The sequence below is a fragment of the Dysidea avara genome, chromosome 1, assembly GCF_963678975.1.
Source record: "Dysidea avara chromosome 1, odDysAvar1.4, whole genome shotgun sequence".
NCBI lineage: Eukaryota > Metazoa > Porifera > Demospongiae > Dictyoceratida > Dysideidae > Dysidea > Dysidea avara.
In genome coordinates this window covers 20,667,603-20,689,059 of record NC_089272.1, presented here as the reverse complement: position 1 = coordinate 20,689,059, position 21,457 = coordinate 20,667,603, and the positions used below count along the sequence as shown (strand labels likewise).

Here is a 21,457-nt window from a genome sequence, read left to right as displayed (position 1 = left end):
GATATGGTTGTTATATGTGCACACAAAGAACACTTACATTTTTAATTGCAGCTGACCAAGTTCATTAGAATGTAGTGACAACTTCACCCTCCTGTAAGATATTGCACAATGTTGTTAGCAAATATAGTAAAGTAATTTATTATTACAGTGGGTATAAGTTGAAGATTTGTACCTTTGAATATTGAGATTCTAACTTCACAGTAGGAACCAAACACACCATTTAGTTTGGCAGAAAAAAAGTAGTAAACAACATACAATTCATATAAAATAAAATTTACATTTATCTCTCAGGGAAGGATTTGCAGAGCTTGGGAATGCAAATTTTCAATGATCAGGATACTCTAAAAGAGCAGTCAAAAATACTCTAATAGAGCATTCATTGTGTAGCAAACTTTTAAAATGAGAACAGCCGTTATTGTTGCAACCAAAACCATTCAAGGTCTCTAAGCGGCCAGGGGCTGAATTCCCAGACTCCCACATCTGTAACTCAGTATGGCTGTTTGAAACCCCCTTTGCCTACACTGCTGTCAATTAACCAGACTGCTCTAATCATATATAATCTCTGTCATCCAATGATCATAATAAAGTTTGATCTATACGCAGCTGTATGTAGAGCAGATCATTTTACAAGGAAATACATTGTCTAAGAGCTGAGGTTTATGTGTACTTTTCCTTTGTTATTCTACCAACAGTGACACTAATTCCCTTACAAATTGGTTACTGATGGATAGGTCATTCTTAAGAGAGTGACCATATACTGTAATTCACTTTATTTTCATTCAAAATAAGTTTGTGATAAAAATTTTCATGTAAAAATATTTTTATGGTTTACATGAATGACTGCTCTATTAAAGTAGTTCAATGTTATATAATAATTTTTGTGTAAGAAATTTTCGTACAAGTTTTGCATATGAAAATTATTTTACGACAAAAAAAAGCAAATTACGGTACACAATATATTCTATATTGACTTCCTTCTCTGTCCTTTAAACTACATACATCACTTTAAATTAATTAATTGATAGCAATACATGTAACAACACAGCTTGTGGGTAAATTTAACAACTTAATCACATTTCACAGTTGTATAATACTGTACTTGAATAAAAGGGATCTTGTTCTCTTGGAAGCTTCTTGGGATTGAAATTTGATATGGACCTTTTCAAAGTTAGAATAATGTAATTTATTACATCACAATAAATTGAAATTAACATGCATGCTGCAGATGTAGCACTATAAGAACTTGCACATGATTTCTGTGACTTAAGTGCACACTATGACCTAAGGGTGCGCTATGATCTAAGCACGTGAAGTAATGTTGAAATGGTTTCAAGTATTGTATAATCGACAAACTGGTTTAACAGGTTTGTGGTCACATGACACACCACATTCTCGAAAGGTGATTGGGGAATTTGGGTGAATTAGATGCTAGTTATGTAACTGTAATGCTTTATCAATTGATGCCAATATTAATGTTCATGACATAGCTTTGTCTGTCATTTTGGTTGCTAGTGATCGATTGCTGCGATTTGATGTGTCTTAGTAGTTTGCTATCATCACTTGCAAATGCTATGTTCATTCATCTACCCTATTTATGGAAGAATTTACTGCCTGCCCTATGATTTCCTCAGTTTCCCATCATTCATCCAAACTCATCCTCTCTATATCATACATTGTATATTGTCATGTCATGCATGCACGATCTCATGTACATATAATCTCATTTGCTATTATGGTGTCATTGTGTTCTTGTTACATGATTGTTGAACTTGTGTGTTGTCACATACACTACTGGCTTTGTGGAAAAATGTTATGTGATTAGCATTAGGAAAAGAGTAGGCAATGTAGAGCTTGGTGTGGTGGAAGGTGAATAGCTAGGTACTAAACTTAATCCTCAATAAATGGTGGCGGTTGCCATTATTCCCAGGGGTGGGCCCCGGCAACCAACATGTTAATGTTCACTTTTAAAAGTAGAAAATTGATTATCTCATGGTTACATTAGGGCTGTAACCATGGGATACATAATGTAATCATGGGATTTATGGCTACATAATACAACTATATATGCTAACAAGCAGACAGACCTTCTTTTAAAATGAAACTATAGCAACCTTTTGCATTAATGATATAGCATAATATGTTCCCTAAAAGAGATTCATTGATACATACATATTTGTGCATATACAAAGTATGTCAAGAACTTACATTTTCTTCACCATATCAGACATGCTGTTGTTCATACGATAGAGATTGTGAGTTAGTGAATTGACTGCATCCATCCAGTCCTGAATTGTAACATCAAATCACAATACAGATATATACACTGTTAAAAGCACCATCATTTGTACAAAGTATGTTGTACTAATTAGCTATTGTAAATTGCATACATAGTACTTGGTCTGGTCACCGTGTAACTGTTTCTCTGAACACCTAAAAGGCACCACTATGATGTTTAACCTATACATGCACCACTTGTTTCATGCTGTTCCCATAGTTGTGATAAAAGATCATTTCTTCCTATCAGTATATCTATAGCTACTGTGTGGTGCACCAGCTTTCTTGGCTACATGGCACACTAATGTTGTTTACTCTGTAAATAAAAGTTAACATCATTGACCGTTACGGGAGATAAAGGGGGGACAATGGGTCATGTGCACCATGCAGCGTTACTATTTATAGCTATGCATGTGCGCACTCAACTCAAGGCACAGACGAAAGTATTGGAGTCACAGATTCTTCCCAGCTTTATCAGTTGAATAGCAGCCCATCATGCCGAAAACACCCAAGAAGTCGAAGAAGTCCAGTTCTTCAGCTGACCAAGACCTAACACAGGCCCAACTAGCCAGGCTGACGGCAGAAGTGCTACGTCTGCACCTGGCTTCTCGCCACTTGGTCACAACTGGAACAAAAGCGGCAATGGCTCAATGGCTATATGATGTCATTCATGCACCGCAAGACTCCAGCATGGAGTTGCAGCAGTAGAATCCGTCTACCTCCCAGCAGCAAGATGGAGTTCCAGCGGCCCATGTCGCAGCAGCAAGGAACCCACCCTGTGCCACAAAAGCAAGGAGCTCCTACCTCCCAACAATCCTCACTGCCGCAGCAGGTCGTCTCTTCATCATCGACTACAGCAGCCCAACAGCAGATAGTCTACTCGTCGCCTATTGCAACAGCCACCCCTTCAGAGCTAGCGAGACTGTTTGATCAGTTCGTTCGCCAGGCTTATAGCCAAACAGTACCTTCTACCAGACCAGCACCTGCTCCCCTCTCTCCAGCATCAATCGATGGCTCCGCCAATGGACTACCTGCAGCCACCCAGTCACTCCAACAGAACACAACACTCGCTGCCAGTGCTACTTTCCCCACACCCTACACCCAACTGCAGCAAGTACAGCCGCTACCACAAGTACAGCTGCTACCACAAGTACAGCCACAACCACAGCAGGTACAGCCACAACTGCAGCAGCAGGTGCAGCCACAACTACAGCAGGGGCAGCCACAGCTACAGCAAATACAGCCACAGCTGCAACAAGTACAGCCACCATCACAGCAATTACAGCACCAATTACAGCCTGTACAGCTGCCACCACAACAGCTCCAACAACTTCAGCTACCCCACTACACAGCCCAGCAACTGTCAGTGCCAGTACCAACCCAACTGCAGCAACAGATCCTCAGAGGTGAGTATGTTGATTTCTCTGTACTGCTTGACAAGACATCATTTGTTGATACTACACACACCACACAACACAGCACGCACAAACCTCCACCAATATCCTCATTTCCCATGTGGATGCAGGCATGGAACACCTACCTGACAGTTACTCTCACACACAACCCTGCACGTGCACTTGAGTTGGTTGGCTACCAGAGAATTATCACTTCCGCCAGCCAATCCCTCCCCTTAAAGGCTTGGCTCAGGTATGACAGCCAATTCCACACCATGGCTGCCTCCAACCCTTACCTTAGGTGGGATCAACGCCTCCCAGACTTATGGCATGGAACCGTTACCAGCACTACTAATACTAACACACAACGCTGGCCATGTCCCTATTGTGGTGCCAAGAACCATTTCCCAGACAACTTCCCTCACTCACCCTTTTGTGACAGCTCGCAACGCACTAGACCACCTAATCGCAGAGAACCCGGACCTCCAATATGCGGTGACTATAATGACGGACAGTGCTCAATAAATGCATGCATCTATCAGCATATCTGCTTGTATTGCAAGGGCCGCCACCCCCGCGTCTCTTGTCCAGACAGGAGACCAGTTATCCACAAACAGTGAGGCCATGCCTGGCCATGCCTGGCCATGCATACACAACATACACTACAACTTTGGAACACACTCCGTGCACTGAAGTTATAGGGTACACATGTGCTAAACTTTCACAACACACCTCATGCAGTAGCAGTGTAGACAGTGGCCACAATGCATCATACACTGAACCTTTAGAATACAACTCATCCATGGAAGACTTACTCCATGTACACACACCTTATACTAGTACTTTGGGACGTAACTCCTACATATTCATGCACTCTCGAACTAATACACGCTCAGTGGGCACACAAGCTCCCCAGCCTACGTGCATACCATTCACTAATCTCCCAGAGTCACCATGCACCCCTGCAGAGCACTTACCACTGCACCTACAGAATCTTATTACAATACATAAGGTACACAGAATCTTATTACAATACATAAGGTACACAGAACCCCAATCAACATACGTAATCTCCATAGGGAACTTCTATCTCACCCCAATCAAACATATGTGCAAGTTCTTATTTACAATCTCCAACACGGCTGTGGCATTGGCCACACTGGACCACACTTTACGCATTTTAGCAGCAACCTCACCTCCGCATACCAGCAACCAGACATACTAGATAGCCGCAGAGTGTCAAGCAGGTCGCATTTTGGGTCCTTTCAGAACCCCTCCACTTCCCAACTTTCATTGTTCAGGACTGGGCTTGGTCCCCAGGCGCGATGGGGGCTACCATGCAATTTACCACCTATCTGCTCCTTATGGATCCAGCATCAGTGACTCCATCAATTTGCAGGACTATACACTATCTTACTGCTCGGTGGATGATGCATTTGCAATAGTATCCACATTAGGAAGGGGTGCTTTAATGGCCAAGATAGATCTCAAGAATGCGTTCCGTCTTATCTCGGTGAGACCACAGGACTGGAACCTCCTTGAAATTAAATGGCGTGACCAATTTTACATCGATACCTCTCTCCCATTTGGCCTCTGATCTGCCCCTTTCCTCTTTAACCAACTAGCTGATGTTATTCACTGGTCCCTCCAACACAACCATGGTGTGCACCATGTTCTACATTATCTGGACAATTTCTTTACTGCTGGCTCACCTGGCTCAACAGAATGCTCACACAACCTACAAGCAATGATTTCACTCTGCACAACCATCAATGCTCCTGTTAAGACCTCTAAAATTGATGGACCCTCAACCAGACTCACATTTCTGGGGATTGTCATAGATACTGAGGGGATGACTGCTGGTATCTCACCAGAAAGAAAGGCAGACCTCATTTTATCAATTCAGTCGCTTAGGCGAAAGGACAAATGCACCAAATATCAACTACTTTCCCTAGTAGGAAAGCTGTCCTTCGCATGCAAAGTAATCTCAGCTGGTAGAATCTTCCTCTGCCGCTTGATAAACCTTAGCTGCACAGTATCACGAATGCATCACTGCCTCCGCTTATGTACAGATGCACACTTAGATCTCGATTGGTGGCTGGCCTTTCTCCCTACCTGGAGTGGAACATCATACATCCTAGAGAGCAGCTGGTCCACTTCCCCATCAATGTCTCTGTATACGGACGCTTCCGGCACCCTTGGCTGGGGGGCTTACTGGTCTGGATGTTGGATCCAAGCAGACTGGTCACCTGACAAAATAGGCAGAGACATTGCATGGAAGGAGCTCTTTACCATAGCATCAGCAGTCAACACTTGGGGCCACTCGAAAGAAAGTATTAGTGTATTGTGACAACCAAGCAGTTGTAGACATTTGGAAAAAAGGTTCCACAGTTTGCTCGCAAGTTATGGCCCTTGTCCGCATGCTTTATTTCTGTGCAGCACAACACAACATACATATTATCATAGTTATATACTCACATTGAGGCACTAACAATTGCATTGCTGATGCTCTCTCCCATTTCCAGGTGCAATGTTTTCTCCAACTTGCCCCAGAAGCAGCCAACAACCCAGATACCATCCGTGCATGGCCGATCCAGCTCTTAAGGGACTCCTCAGCCACTATCAATCCTTAGGGGTTGCTGCATCAACCAGGAGAACATACCAAACTGGAGTTAAGGCACTTCATTTTGGTAACTGGTGTTCGTTTTTGTGGCTGACACCTTGTACAGGCTTTGCCTTTTGTGTATGCCTTCCATTGTGGTAAATTTGATAATAATAATAATAATAATAATAATAATAATAATAACTTCATCAATTCTGTGCTCAATACGCTACTGTAGCCTTCCCAGCCTCATTACTCACCTTACGATATTTCTGCTGCTATATGGCTTGCCAGGTATCGTATAAAACCATCAAAGTATACCTTGCCGGCATCCCTAGAGAGAGGCTTTGAAGACCCTACAAAAGATGAACTGCTTCACCTGCTCTGCACAGGAATCAAGAGGTTACAAGGCATATCAACTCGCACCCGCCTACTCATTACCATCAGCGTCCTCCAAACATTAAAATCACGACTCCACGTTGACTCTTCTTTCTCTCCCCTTGAGAAACATCTGCTCTGGGTAGCATTTACCATGGCTTATTATGGGTTCTTGAGAGCCAGTGGATTTGCAACCCCATCCCTAACCTGGCAACATGTGCAACTGGTTGGCAATAAGTATACAATTTTCGTTGAGCAGTCTAAGACAGACCCCTTCCGTTGTGGCCATACAATCACCATTCACGCTAGTGGCGCATCCACCTACCCTGTCAGAGCACTACAGCTATATGTTGAGGCAGTCCTCCAACCCCAGGACAATTCACCAGTTTTTAAAGGGACAGATTTTCCCCATTAAACAGACAGCAGCTCACAAACGCCATTCGTAGCCTTCTGCAGGACACGAGCTACAGCCAGCAGAACTACTGTAGTCACAGTTTTAGAAGTGGTGCAGCAACCACTGCTGCTGTAGCAGGCATACCAGATTGGCTCATCAAAGTCCTTGGGAGATGGAGCAGCAATGCTTACCAACTGTACATACACCCCTCTCCAAAGATGTTACAATCAGTACCAGCACTCCTTTCCCATACCAACATTTCCAGTGGGAGTAAAGCAGCCTCTGAAGGTTAATCTCAGTTCCTCATAATGGTATGTTAGCCCTGCTTGTTGTATGTGTACTGCTTGATATGCTCATTCTGTATGTTTGCTGCTAGATAGGCTCATTCTGTATGTGTGGCTCATTGTGTGTATACTGCTCAACATGTTCAGCTTATGTGTACTGCTAGATATGCTCATCATACTACTAGATATGCTCATCGTACTGCTAGATATGCTCATCGTATATGTGTACTGCTCAATATTGTATGTGTACTGCTCTATATGCTCACTGTATGCTCACTGTGTGTCTTGATATGTTGGTTGTTGGTCTGCTACTTGTCATGCGCAGTGCATTGCTCAATATGTTCATACTGCTTGACATGCTCATTGTATGTGTACTGCTAGATAGGCTCGTATGTCTACTGCTCATCATGCTCAGTGTATGTGTACTGCTCGATAGGCTCGTTGTATGCGTACTGCTCAATATGCTCGTTGTATGTGTCCTGCTTGTCGTGTTCAGTGTATGTATGCGGCTCATCACGCTCAGTGTATGTGTACTGCTCGATAAGCTCGTTGTATGTGTACTGCTCGATATGCTCGTTGTATGTGTACTGCTCGTCATGCTCAGTGTATGTGTATTGGTCGACATGTGTACTGCTCATCATGCTCAGTGTATGTGTATTGGTCGACATGTGTACTGCTCATCATGCTCAGTGTATGTGTATTGCTCGACACGTGTACTGCTCATCATGCTCAGTGTATGTGTATTGCTCATCATGATCAGTGTATGTGTATTGCTCGACATGTGTACTGCTCATCATGCTCAGTGTATGTGTATTGCTCAACATGTGTACTGCTCATCATGCTCAGTGTATGTGTATTGGTCGACATGTGTACTGCTCATCATGCTCAGTGTATGTGTATTGCTCGACACGTGTACTGCTCATCATGCTCAGTGTATGTGTATTGCTCATCATGATCAGTGTATGTGTATTGCTCGACATGTGTACTGCTCATCATGCTCAGTGTATGTGTATTGCTCAACATGTGTACTGCTCATCATGCTTAGTGTATGTGTACTGCTCATCATGCTCAGTGTATGTGAACTGCTCGACATGCTCAGTGTATGTGTACTGCTCGACATGTGTACTGCTCATCATGCTCGGTGTATGTGTATTGCTCATCATACTCAGTGTATGTGTACTGCTCGACATGCTCGGTGTATTGCTCGATAGGCTTGTTGTGTGTGCATTGCTTGATATGTTCGTTGTATGTGCACTGCTTGATATGCTTGTTGTATGTGTATTAATTGATATGCTCGTTGTATGTGTAACGCTTGTCATGCTCAATGTATGTGTACTACTTGACATGCTCATTATGTGTGTGATGCTGCATTTAGCTTATTACATGTGGGGATCCTAACCCATCTGCGTGTGCAATGTGGTTATTGTGTGTGCATAACTTTGAGTTTGGTAAAATTGGGCGTAGTGATGCTGCTTGACCAGAATGATGCTCGCTACTTAATAGCTATGGTGACGAGATCACGTCATTAATGCAGAATGCTGTGCACTAACTTGGTCAGGCACTTCACTCAGCCACGTTCTGGGCTGCCCAATATTTTCCCAAATTAGGCCAATCCTGCACCTGAGCTTTGGTAAGCTTAACTAATACAATAAGATGTTAAATGTTGTTTACTTTGTAAAAAAAAAATTAACATCATCGACCGTTACGGGAGGTAAAGGGGGGACAATGGGTCACGTGTACCATGCAGCGTTACTATTTATAGCTATGCATGTGCGCACTCAACTCAAGGCACAGACGAAAGTATTGGAGTCGCAGATTCTGTCCAGCTCTATCAGTTGAATAGCAGCCCATCATGCCGAAAACATTGTGGACATACATGCATACACCCGGGAACCCAGGACTAACAGGGCGCAGTGATGCTGCTTGACCAGAATGATGCTTGCTACTTAATAGCTCTGGTGACGAGATCACGTCATTAATGCAGAATGCTGTGCACTAACTTGGTCAGGCACTTCACTCAGCCATGTTCTGGGCTGCCCAATATTTTCCCAAATTAGGCCAATCATGCACCTGAGCTTGGGTAAGCTTAACTAATACAATAAGATGTTAATGTGTGTTTTGATATAATAATTATATACTGTATACAGTTCACAATCAACATATGCTCAGCATTAAGACACTTACACCAGCAACCTCAGAATTCTGAGCTATCAATGTGATAAACTCCAGGTCAGTAATCCCATCCCTCCTGTATACCAAGTCTAAAAAGGAATCATTCCCATCGTCATCATCATCATCATCATCATCATTACTGTGGTCTCTCTTGACTACACTCTCCTTAACAATAGTTTCCAGTATACTAAGTCTGTTCCTTATACTGGAGCTATCTTTTCTGCTCATTGTTTCATGTGCACTTCCACAGGAGGAATGCTGTATGTATGGACACAATATGGATACTACATATAGAGTGTAAGATATTATTCACAGTTCACCTGCATATTAATACAAATGTATATAAATGGGTCTCATTGTGGTTTTACCCAAGTAAAATAACAACACACTGTGCTACGTAGTTCCAAAACCCAAATCATTTCAATTGTAAAATAAATAAATCAAAACTAAAGTAGGTTATATGTTTAATATTTGCTAAATTTTCTCTACATACTTATAGAGCAGGGTCGAAACCAAGTCAGGTTAACTGAGCCATGCTTAACTGTGTCTCATCTAATTTCTCATAAAATATCCACAGATTCTACATTGGGTCATGTGCATAGATAATGGAATGTTGCTTGACAGTGAAAGAGTCTGAAGATGTTTTCCAAAAAATGGATCATTGTATTCTGAAGAAGATGAAAGTACAGGATGGAAGCAGTTATTGATCAAATTACATGATCTTTTCCATTAGAGTATCGACTGTTCAATTAGAGTATTTGATTGTTGAACATTTACAGGCCACACCTCTCTAAAGTTCAGAGCAGATAGATTAGCCATCATTATAGTCCTTCCTACATGTACTTTTAGTGATCAGTTATTGTGGAACCATTAATACACCATGAACAGTGCTATAAGTCATCCGGATACATGGATATTATGAGATCTACAATTAAAGCTTGCCTATAGATTACTGTTTTCAGCATGCACATGCCTCTACTTTAGTAATAAAATTGTTCACATCCAGGTCATATCTGGGTAATGGGTCATGTAGTGATATTGGCCTGGTGATATAGAGTTCTCATAGGCGGCTCCAGGATTTTTTGTAACTGGTTTCTGATCAGGAGCAAAACTAGCTAGACTATTGGTGAAGTGAAGACCAAAAAAGATAACTGCACGCCTGCTGAGAATAGCTGCCTATGTATTAATATCACTGACAAACTACATAAAAATCCTTATTTATAGCTACATAGCTTGCTACACTGCTTCTCTGAATACTGTGACTGCTTTATTAGAGTGATTGACTGCTCTATTAGAGTATCTCGATCTGAACATCTAGTTACACCTTCAATGCAAAAAACATTTTAAACTGCTTGACCAGTTTTTGGAAACCTAAGAAACCCCACTGGAGCCGCCCCCGGTTCTTGAACTCCTTGAACATACAATTATATATTCAAGTGTTCCACTGCACACATATACATGTCCATACATGCATAAATATATACATCTACTCACCTCAGCTATTCTTACATCACTAATCAAACACAAATCCCAAAACAATGTCTCCTGTAACAATAATTTAATGATGTCATTAATATAACAATAAAATCTACCGCTATATATAAAGTCCACAAACATTCAATTCACACAATAATCAAATGATTAAACTGTACCTAAAAATTTGATACTGTGTGGTTCATTAACCCATTGTTTGAGATGTGCTGTATGTCTTAATTATTTACACAAATGAGAATACTCTAGAACTGGACCCATTCCAGGGGAGTAGGGTAGGGAGGTAACGTTTCAAGGGTTTCTGGAAACCCTCCTTGAAATTTAGATTTTTTAGTTTACAGCAGGAAATAAACACACCGTTTAGTTTGGCAGCACAATAGTAGTGAGTAATCCAGTACCGCACAACAATTAATAGTAACATTAAACTTACATGTATTTCTCAGGGAATTATCTACAGAGGGGACATGAGCCCAATGAAAATTTCTTTCAAATATAGAGATACTGTAATAGAGCAGTCAGATATTCTCTACTGATTATACTCTAAAATATTCATATAAATATGCAATGTATTAACAGTATACATACAAGAAGGAACTTCTTTGTCAAAAATGATACATACACCTGTAGAGTGTTGAATTTCAGGGTCTTACATTTTCATAGAGGAAAGAATATTTCTAGTCCAGACATTGTAACATTATAAATGTAGGCATTGTAAAACTGAGTTTATTGCATTTTACAGTTTTATTAGGGATAGACTTCCTGTATTTATATCACTTTGGGTGTATAAGAATTGTGATTAGAAATCAAAATTGTGTTTTGACTGTTTACGATTTACTCTTTTGTCAGTGGACATGTGGTCCCACTATCTAGCTCTTTCCCATTTAGGGGTTATACTGCAGATATACTGCAAATGTATCTATTTATGCATGAAATATGGCAATCTGTTAAATTTTGAACCATTTAAAATATTCAAGGTCTCTGGAGGCTGTGCGTCCAGATTCCTGCATCAGTAACTCAGTGCTGCTATTGAAAAAACCCATTCAAAAATCCTGGCTACTTACTAGCTTCCAGATTATGGATGACCACAATACAAAAGTCCCTATGAGGTGCTACAACAAACATTTCCACAGTTTAAACCAACACAGTGGTTTTATTAATATGACTACAGTGTGAAGCCAGATTATCTGGGAAGAAGCCAGACAATAATACAATCTATGCAAAAACTTTTAATAATAAAAATAACATGTAGGAACAAAGTCACTGTCTCTGATTTGTGTCATATAAATGTGATTGGCTGCATAAAAACCTGACTAGTTTGCATCACAACTTAAACTGAGATAATGATAGCAAAATCCATGCATTACTTATAATATATATATATATATATCTACTGTTTCTTATCTGACGCCAGTTTATACAAGCCTCTGGTAACCTGCAGTGATGATCTGGTGACTTGGCATGGCTGTTGTCCAGTCCAGTGGGGTGGGACAGGTAAAATACTGTCTTTGATTGCGTGTCATTGTATTTTACTCAATTTAAGTACACCCATGGGTCTTGTAAGGTTATATGCTGGCCTCTGGATTTTCATTGCTTTTTCTGTCCATGTTTACATGCTACTCATTGCCCATTCCACAACCTACCATCCTGCACCCCTATGAGAATGCTTGTGGTATAGCTATCCCACTGAATAACACTATGGGAAAATGCAAGGCACACAGTATGCTTGGTTGTATAAAGTTTTACTTATGTGTAGGTGTAAAACTTGTGTGCATACTGTAGCATAAGCCAGTGTTGAGCTTTAGTCATTTTATTGCCATTAACTTTAGAATGCAAACTGGTTGAGATTTTGTTCACAGGTCACAAATATAATAAGGCAGAAGGAATAGGTAATTTCTAGCAAAAGAATAATTTTACATGTATGTATTTAGATAGGTAAATGGAGGCTACAGAAGACACATGGCCTACCCCTGGAACTGTTCTCAAGCACAGGGACTAAATAGTCTTTATTTTAAGGATTGTCAGTGTTTCTCAGTTTATCATGTGATTTTTAGGAAGGGTGCACAGAGTGAGTGCTGAAAGCAGCAATATTCCAGCATAAGAAATGTTAAACAACATAAATCTCTTTCAACACATACAATATCTACACAAACCTTGCTATCATCACTACGAGCATACAAATAAAATCCATCAGGATCAACTTTGAATACAAGGGGTACTGCTGCTACTTGCTCACCCTGTAGTGAAGTAATTCATCTAATAACACCAAACTAGAGAGCATAATAGGGGCGGATCCAGAAGCTGGCAAGGGGAGGGGCACAAACAAGCTAGTAGTTGCAGAGCCAGATAATCTTGTTTTAAAAACAGTTGCTGCATTTTTGAAGCAGCAAATAATCGTTTCTTAGTAGTGTCTCACTGTTGATTTTTGCCATTATGGCCTTTGCAGATGGCTGTGAAGTCTTAAAGGCTGTTTAAAAGGCTCAGAATGTTGCAAAACGATAATTATTTTTAGAGGTGCTTAGTATGCACGAAGGTGTTGGGTGACAATTTCACAGTTAGTTTAACTTCATTTTGCTTTAATTTCAGGTGAATTTGTAATAAATGCTAGTAAAATGTGCATATTTTCATGAGTTTTATAAACTGATCTTGGCCTGACATAAAGTTCAGTATTTTAATCAAAAGTATGGCTGCATGGCTCCTCCAGAAGGGGGGGGGGGGGGGGGGGGGGAATTTGCCCCAAATGCCCCATCCTGGATCCGCCATTGCATAATGTCAGCATTGTGGGGCTAAGATAGCATGTTAAAGTGGCAGTATGGCACTAGCAAAGCTGTTAAACTTTGATCGTTTCACTGGGCCAGTGAAGTAATAATTCATGTTGTGATTAAGAAAAATTTTCATAGCACCTTAATGTGCTTCATTAATTACCCACTGATTTTCCTTATATATAATTAATGTCGTCCATTAGTGTTCACTCTACATACACATTCCATTAATTTTTCCATGACGTGACATGCTCAATGCATATTCCTTTAAACAATGCTAATATGGTAAGGCAGTAATCTACATCATTACCTCTTCCATTATATGAATCATCATTACGTGTACTTTTATGGCAGTAACAGCATAAGGAAATAGTTAACAGCATAATGGAAGCATGTGTAAGGTGTCCGCTTTGTATTGTAAACATGACTATTACACTGTTGATTTACTAGCGTGGGGCTCACTCAGGCTTGCCCCAATAAAGAAAATGATTTGCACTACTGCAGTCATGATGACAATGTTAGTTGATAAATCATAGGCTTTAATAGTGTACCCTGATTCAAACAGTACAGTTTATTTGTAATGCCACATACGGCATATTGAAGTGTTTTACATTTGTAGCAGTTACACTATACATATACCTAAGGTTGCATGCAACATGTATGCATGTGGTCCACTAGACATTTATAAATAATATAACACATTTGAATCATTTGCAGCATATTCATGGATAAAACAATTTTACTACAATAGTTTAAAGGTGTGCACAACAGCTTTAAAGAAGAACCCAAGAGAAACCATGCTGATATTTGAGCAATTATTAATCAGATCATCCTGTTGATAAATACGAAACTTACTAAATTTACAAGTTATACAGATCAATATACTCTATCACACATGTCACAATATGCCCACACATTACCATAAAATACTTGACATTATTGTTAGCAGGATAACATCCAAACCACTTAGTACAATTAGAAATGTGACAGATGATACTGTAAGTCAGACTCAAATCTGTACATTTAAACCTGTGTAGATGGTTGATTTTTAAAAGTCATTTTGTAAAATTAATGATTGCCATGTTCAAATTGGCTGGTGATCTAACTATACTCTACACAATGGCCTGATTAAACAAGAGGCTTAAGGGTATCATTAGACTATTATGTATCACAAATCGAAGGCAACCACATTGTTCTCATACATATAACAGCTACAGTTTCTATTCACACACTCCAACCTCCTTCATATGATCTACATGTTTCAAATTTGGAAGAGTGTTATATCTCACATAATATTATACGAACAGAAAATGTGACATGATATTGATTACATTAGTGGCATTTCTAAATTCCATGAAGGAGTTATTTTAAATTTTACCTCATAAAGCAACCAAGAATTTCTCTATAAGTATAAATAAGTTGCACTTGTTTCAATTATAATTAGTCTATACTGTAATTGATGGTATTTCATGTACAATGCATAATTTGTTTTATTTGATAGCTTGATGATACCAGTTATGGAGACATGCACACACAGAAAGGAACAGTTACATATTATGTAAGCACTTTAGTTTTGTAACTATTCATGGCCTGACATAGTCATATATTTGATCAGTTTCATTCTTCATGGTAGCCAATTTTCAAGTATCAGGTCCTCTATGCGATACATTAGTAGCAGTGATATTATTATTGACTACGAGGTGTGGTAATGAGTCAGACAAGAAAACAGACTTCTGGAGTTAATAATCATTGATGTATCCTCAAAACAGACAATAGGACACCCACAAATATTTTAATGCAGTCTCCTACTAAGGCATTACCCCATACTCCATGTTTGAATGGCTTGTAAGTTGATGTAGCATTGTATCCAAGTGTTAGTGCAACACTACTCTTTGTTTCCTAAAACTTGGAGGGTAAGTTTCACTGAATACAGCTGCAAACTCATGTGTAGTTACATGGCTTCTCATACAGAAAAGATTTTAGTCTATTCCGCCAAAATGGAGAAGAGAAATGACCAGTGTGCTTGAAGACATGGGGTTATACACGGTTGTTGGGGGAGATTAGAATTGAATCATGATCAGAGTTTATATACATTGTACCGATTTGCTTAAATCGTTCAAATCTGCTGCCAATCTGATACTAGATTGATACATTCCTACTTGATATATTTTCACTTTGATTTTATAGAGGTACAAAATGAAGCACCTGGGCTAAAATATTATTGAACTTCAGCAGTAGCAGATATTACAACTTGCAAAAGTACACTTTACGTACTGTAGTGCTGTTTATGGTTACAGTTAGGAACTGAAACACTTCCACAAAATTTAAAGTATCTCTTTTTACACAGGAAGTTCTCAGTTACGACAAAATGATACCCTGGAGGTGAAAAATTCATAATTGTACTTTTTAGGTTTAGTGATCAAGCCAATAAAGTCTGATACCTCTCACATTGTACAGTTCACCAAAGTGCATAGTTTCCCAATCTATAGTCTTTGTCATGACAAGTAAGAAATTTGAATGAAAAAGTTCTGGGACAGTAAACAGTGACAGTTGAGTACCTGTACTGCATGCATGTCACACTCCACTCAACAGCACACCATTACCTAATTATTGGGAACCCATGTGTACATGTACTCCCTTACGTAACTAGTTGCTAATTGTTTCTTGGTAGAAATACCTTTTATAGAATGAATATCATTAAAGGGTGATAACCAATTCACTACGTAAGCAATAGGCATTTTAGGGAGGTCCTACTGGTTTTGGGTAGCTTTCATAGTGAATCACACTCTAATTTTATTTTTGATGATTTTCCACAAAAGTATTTGTTAGTAGTGGGATATAAAACCAATAGATCCAGAATCAATGGACTAAGAGATACACTATAACAAAGATCTATTCAAAATACCTAGTATTGTTTGATTAAATTGTTGTTAGTCAGCAACAACAGATTTTATAACAAAACAGTTCAGTTTGTAAATTTTTTCTACAGTATAAATATATCATGTATTCATGGTCATTCCATCTCTACCAATGTAGCTCACACATCCATATATACTGTAGTGCTGACCTGTACTTTGAATGCTTTATAAATTAAATGGGCTATTGCTCTAGTTATGCTAAGGGATAAATTACACCATCTGTGGTAATCATATATAACCAGACCATCTGGCTAAATATAGCCAGTCCTTGCAAGCCAATTACTGTGTGCGCATCTCTGGAACTGAACATTTTATAATATTTAGGTATATGTTATCATGTTGGCTGTTTGTATAGTTGTAGTTGAGACACACTTTCAACTGGGAATAAGAATTTTGAACACTGAAATTTACCTTGATCAGTTGATTTTATTTACAAAAGAGTTATCATTTATTACGTAAAAACCTAGTAAATTCTTTTGTGGCAAAAGCTAGCCTGCAAAGGTGTTCACAAGTTCTACAGACATTTTGATTGCTTGATTCACTGCGGAAAGTCTTTTGATTGCTTTTGATTCTGGTTACAAGTGCTTCAATAGACAGTAGAGAAGTGATATAACTATTCCTTGCCGTTAATCACCACCATTCCTATATACCTTTCATTATACATTACAGTGCACCCATCCAGTGTTGAAACTGGGTCAATGTTTCTAACCTATCAACTACATTTTTGGCACTCCACAAGCAGTTAAGTAAACAGGTAGCATAATATAATTTAACTGGTGAGATTTATAATTAAGTGGACAAGGTTACACATAAGTTTACAGATAGCAAAACACATTTCCTATAAGTGGATGTGGCTTCATGCATACCTACAAACTTCAGAACACTATTCTGAGGTTTGTAGTTACACCTACAAACAGTACCATACATTCCTGATAAGTGTACAAAAGAAACTTTACTGCCACAAGACAATACTATAATGATTCATACAATAACAGTTAATTGGTGGGTGCTGCTCCACACAAGCCTATAGACAGCAATGGACATGGTTTCATGTATAACTACCTAATACAAACTGCAATATGCATACTGATAAATGGGTATGACTTCACATAATAGCAACATATAGTCCACTTATCGGGACTATGTGTTACTGTCAATAGGCATACACGGAGTCACACCTGTTTATCAATATGTGATGTGTATTGCAGTTTGTAGGTAGCTGTAATCCGAACATAAAGCAGTATGAAAAGCATCTCTGCAATCAATCCAGTTACTATGGAGAATGTGGATGATTCCTGTGATAGTAAAAACAGGGAAGCCATAAAGCACTACTGTGAATTGACACCTTGCACTGTCAACAAAAAAGAATGGGACACAAAGTAAGACAAGGGCTAGTCCTTGCCCAATTGATTCTTGTGTGTTGAGATATGCCAAAAGGCATCTGTTGGGCTGAGTGGCATCCAACAGTGACTCCATAGCCATATCCGTTATTGAGTTATGCATTCTCCGAAGGCATCAGACAGTTAACCAGTCAGTAGAAAATTCCATAATTTCGTAGCAATTTTATCGGGTCTATTTTTTGGCTTGATTACACCTAACCAAGTTCCAAGAAGGCATTATGAAGTTGGTTTCCAGTCAACTTCTTTTGGTGAGAAAGTACTAACATCTATGATCCCTAGTACACATGAAGGTCTACCATACTAAAGTGGACAATATCAGATTTCCTCCAATCAGTGATTATTAAAGGCTATGCATATTTGCATGCGGGTGGGCAGTCCATTTCTATTATAAGATTGGTAGCTTTTAAAGCCATTATTCACCATGACAGATTGCATAAAAAGTATGCTTATGTATAAGCTTGTAACCTTGTACGGTAGCTTCATTTTAAAGTTGAATTTGTGTCAACTTGAAACAATGGAACATTTTAGTACTGACAGTAAACAGATGTGGGTGGTGGATGGGAACAAATAATATAGCTAATTTGGAGTGGCCTAATCATAGATAATATACCCCCCTGGATTGGAAACTGCGCCGCACACCCATAGACTATGTACAAGAACCAGTGTCCTTAGGCTGGTTTCACGCCTCAACAAATTTAATCCCATTACAGCAGAACGGTGGCATTAACGACTTTACTTTGTTACAAGAATGACTTGTGGTGTTGTTATGATAATTGTTTTGGTTTGTTTGACTATTTCGTGTCATGTTTGGTCGGAAGGCTTACAATGGCGGACTACATGCTTTTTTGGAAGCACATTCTTGGCTAAACTAAGTGCTGTGCGTAGAAAAAGAAAGTATCACAAGGTTAACTATGCTATAAAGAATTACCTCGGCTAAATAATATGCCTTCCCATAATTTCTTTGGCAGGTTTTTGGAAAGGTATTTCTTGGCAAAACTGGAAGCACATTCTCTTTGTGAGTATCGCTCCATAATTTATACTACGAAGTCATCAAATAATGCTCCATGGTATGGTCTGAGTGCGAAGGGTGTAGTGTACAGGGTTTCGGTGTTTTCCTTGAACGTGTCCAAACCATCTGATCTCACGTTCAGTTTCGCTTCTACCGTTCGCACAATAAAGAGCCAATTTACCTCTAAACTCGCTGTTGGCTTCCAAAACATCTTGAGAAAGAACCCTTTACCAGTGGTGAGTCTTGGTTCACCCAGAGAAACTTGTCTTGTTGTTGAAGGGGGTGCGAAACCATACTGAGATACTATGGCGAAACCAGCCTGTGTCCAGTGGCGCTTACTAGTTTCCAATCCGGGGGGGGGGGGGGGGGGGAGGGGGTATGGCCTAATCTATGTGGAACCACATTTCGACATTCCCACATAGCTACCAAGATCAGTTTGATGATATACTGTACTATAAGTACAGGTACAGCCAGTTTAAACCTATTATCATACATAATTCAATCAAGATGATCACGTGCAATCTTGAATTTTAATAATAGCTACAATGACTCTGATTCGGCATAGAGGCCCGTACCGCAACTGATGTCGGGTGTGCAACAACGAATGTGAGAAGCGGGAGGCGTTTCACCAGTACTGTACTATACAACCATAGTTTGAACTCACTCCATCCCTGGCCCATCTCCACAGTGTTGTTCCAGCAGTGAGTATTTCAGGAACAACCGGTTTAAGTGCTCGGCGCTTGTTTTTGAAACCTGTTTCACTAGCCATCCGATAGAGCTCTCACCGCATCGTCCACACTACTCGTTATATAGACCTCAGGTAATCGACGACGATGTGATCGATAAACTCTAGGCGTATCTATTGTGACGTTAGTGATGCGGTAGCTATATAAACACAGACCGGCCGGCCCACCTAGCCCAGCACCCATAAAATGACGCCAACAAGGATGGTTTTACTAATCACGCGGTAGTTAGTAACAAGATAGGATAAACTATTGAACGTCTGTGGGAACCCTGATTGTCTAGTTGCGTGCAGTGCCTGATCCAGGCCTGGCCTGATCTACCGCGAGGTCTACTGCATGTCAATAAGTCTAAGTCCTTGAAATTAGGTTAGGTAATCCTAAGGCTGCAGCACATGTTGCTGTCAGACCTTCAGCGCTGGTCACTGTAAAGTGTTAGTAATGTAGCCGCAAGTAGTATGAGCTATCTTGATTTGCCATGAACATATGAAATGTTAAAGTTACATACGTAGGCCGGTTTGTTGATAAATTGGTAATGAAACTGAATTCATGGTTACATGGTAGCTATGCTTTGCCGTGAGCTACCCCCATGCATTTGATCTGTACTTTTGCAGTACTTTCTGATCAAGTGATCCACAATCCAGACCTGTTGAACAGCTTTGGTAAGAATTTAAGTAAGCAATCCATAAGGCTGTCTCTAACCACGTTCCTCACAAATTCACGTGACAGTTTAGCTACCCAGCATTGGACAAATTGACATTAATAAAGAAATACATGAAAGTACGTACAGGTATTAAAAAGCTATACAACAAGGCTAAGAGAAGTAAGTTAGAGTCTGACTGGAACGCTTACCATAATTCCAGGAACCCGGTAGCTAGACTACAGATTGAAAGAGGCACATAATAATTATTACACCAGACTGTTCGGTAACTCATTTGGTGGGAATCGCCGCCAATTCTGGAAGTATATAAGGGCCAAACAACAGGATAAACGTGATATTCCTACCCTACTTGTAGATGGGAAACCTATTAGTAGTTTAAAAGATAAAGCAAATCCCTGAATATTCATTTCAAATCAGTGTTCACAAAAGAAAACCTCTCGATCGATGATACCTACAATAAGTTGATACCATTTATACCATACCTGACATGCCTATTCTCACCATCTCACAGTCTGGGATACAACGCCTACTTTTAACACTTGATGTACAAAAAGTCTAGTGGACCTGTATGCAGATGAGTTACAAAAGGCCTTCGTATAAATGTCCACTAAACTTTTTTTGATGTGCATTAACCATTTCACACTTGATGAGCATTAGGAAACAAGTTATTTCAATATGCATTACATTTATCAGACTCTACTGACTTTTTGAAGTCTCCATTAAGAATCATGTGTACTTTCCAAGCACTTAATGTTGCTCTTTGTGCTATATAACTATTTATATTATAGATAATGTTTTCAGCAGGAACTATCGGCCCTTTGTGGTTAAATCTCAAATTTTTGTTTCTTGAGAATCATGATGTATATGGACATTCTTATGGAAAATATGATTGTGTAATCCATACAATTTCATAAGGAAAACAACTAAAGTTTTACTTGTAATATTAGCAAGAGTTGAATGCTGTTATAATACTTATAATAT

The 21,457-nt window shown here is 39.5% G+C and overlaps 1 protein-coding gene across 3 annotated transcripts in view; it reads right to left on the bottom strand.

Moving 5' to 3' along the window:
• Positions 1-19,944, bottom strand: part of LOC136258763 (1-phosphatidylinositol 4,5-bisphosphate phosphodiesterase beta-4-like) — an 84,660-nt gene extending 64,716 nt beyond the window's left edge. For all 3 annotated transcript variants that reach the window (XR_010702991.1, XM_066052121.1, XM_066052128.1), the window contains exons 1-6: positions 19,740-19,944; positions 13,140-13,223; positions 10,993-11,043; positions 9,511-9,756; positions 2,206-2,285; positions 38-91 (exon numbers count right to left, since the gene is read on the bottom strand). Coding sequence is in view for 2 of the 3 variants with exons in the window: in XM_066052121.1 (XP_065908193.1) it covers positions 38-91; positions 2,206-2,285; positions 9,511-9,756; positions 10,993-11,043; positions 13,140-13,223; positions 19,740-19,844 (620 nt within the window). In the remaining variant the exon portion in view is untranslated. The remainder of the gene's footprint in view (positions 1-37; positions 92-2,205; positions 2,286-9,510; positions 9,757-10,992; positions 11,044-13,139; positions 13,224-19,739) is intronic.
• Positions 19,945-21,457: the final 1,513 nt, after the last annotated feature.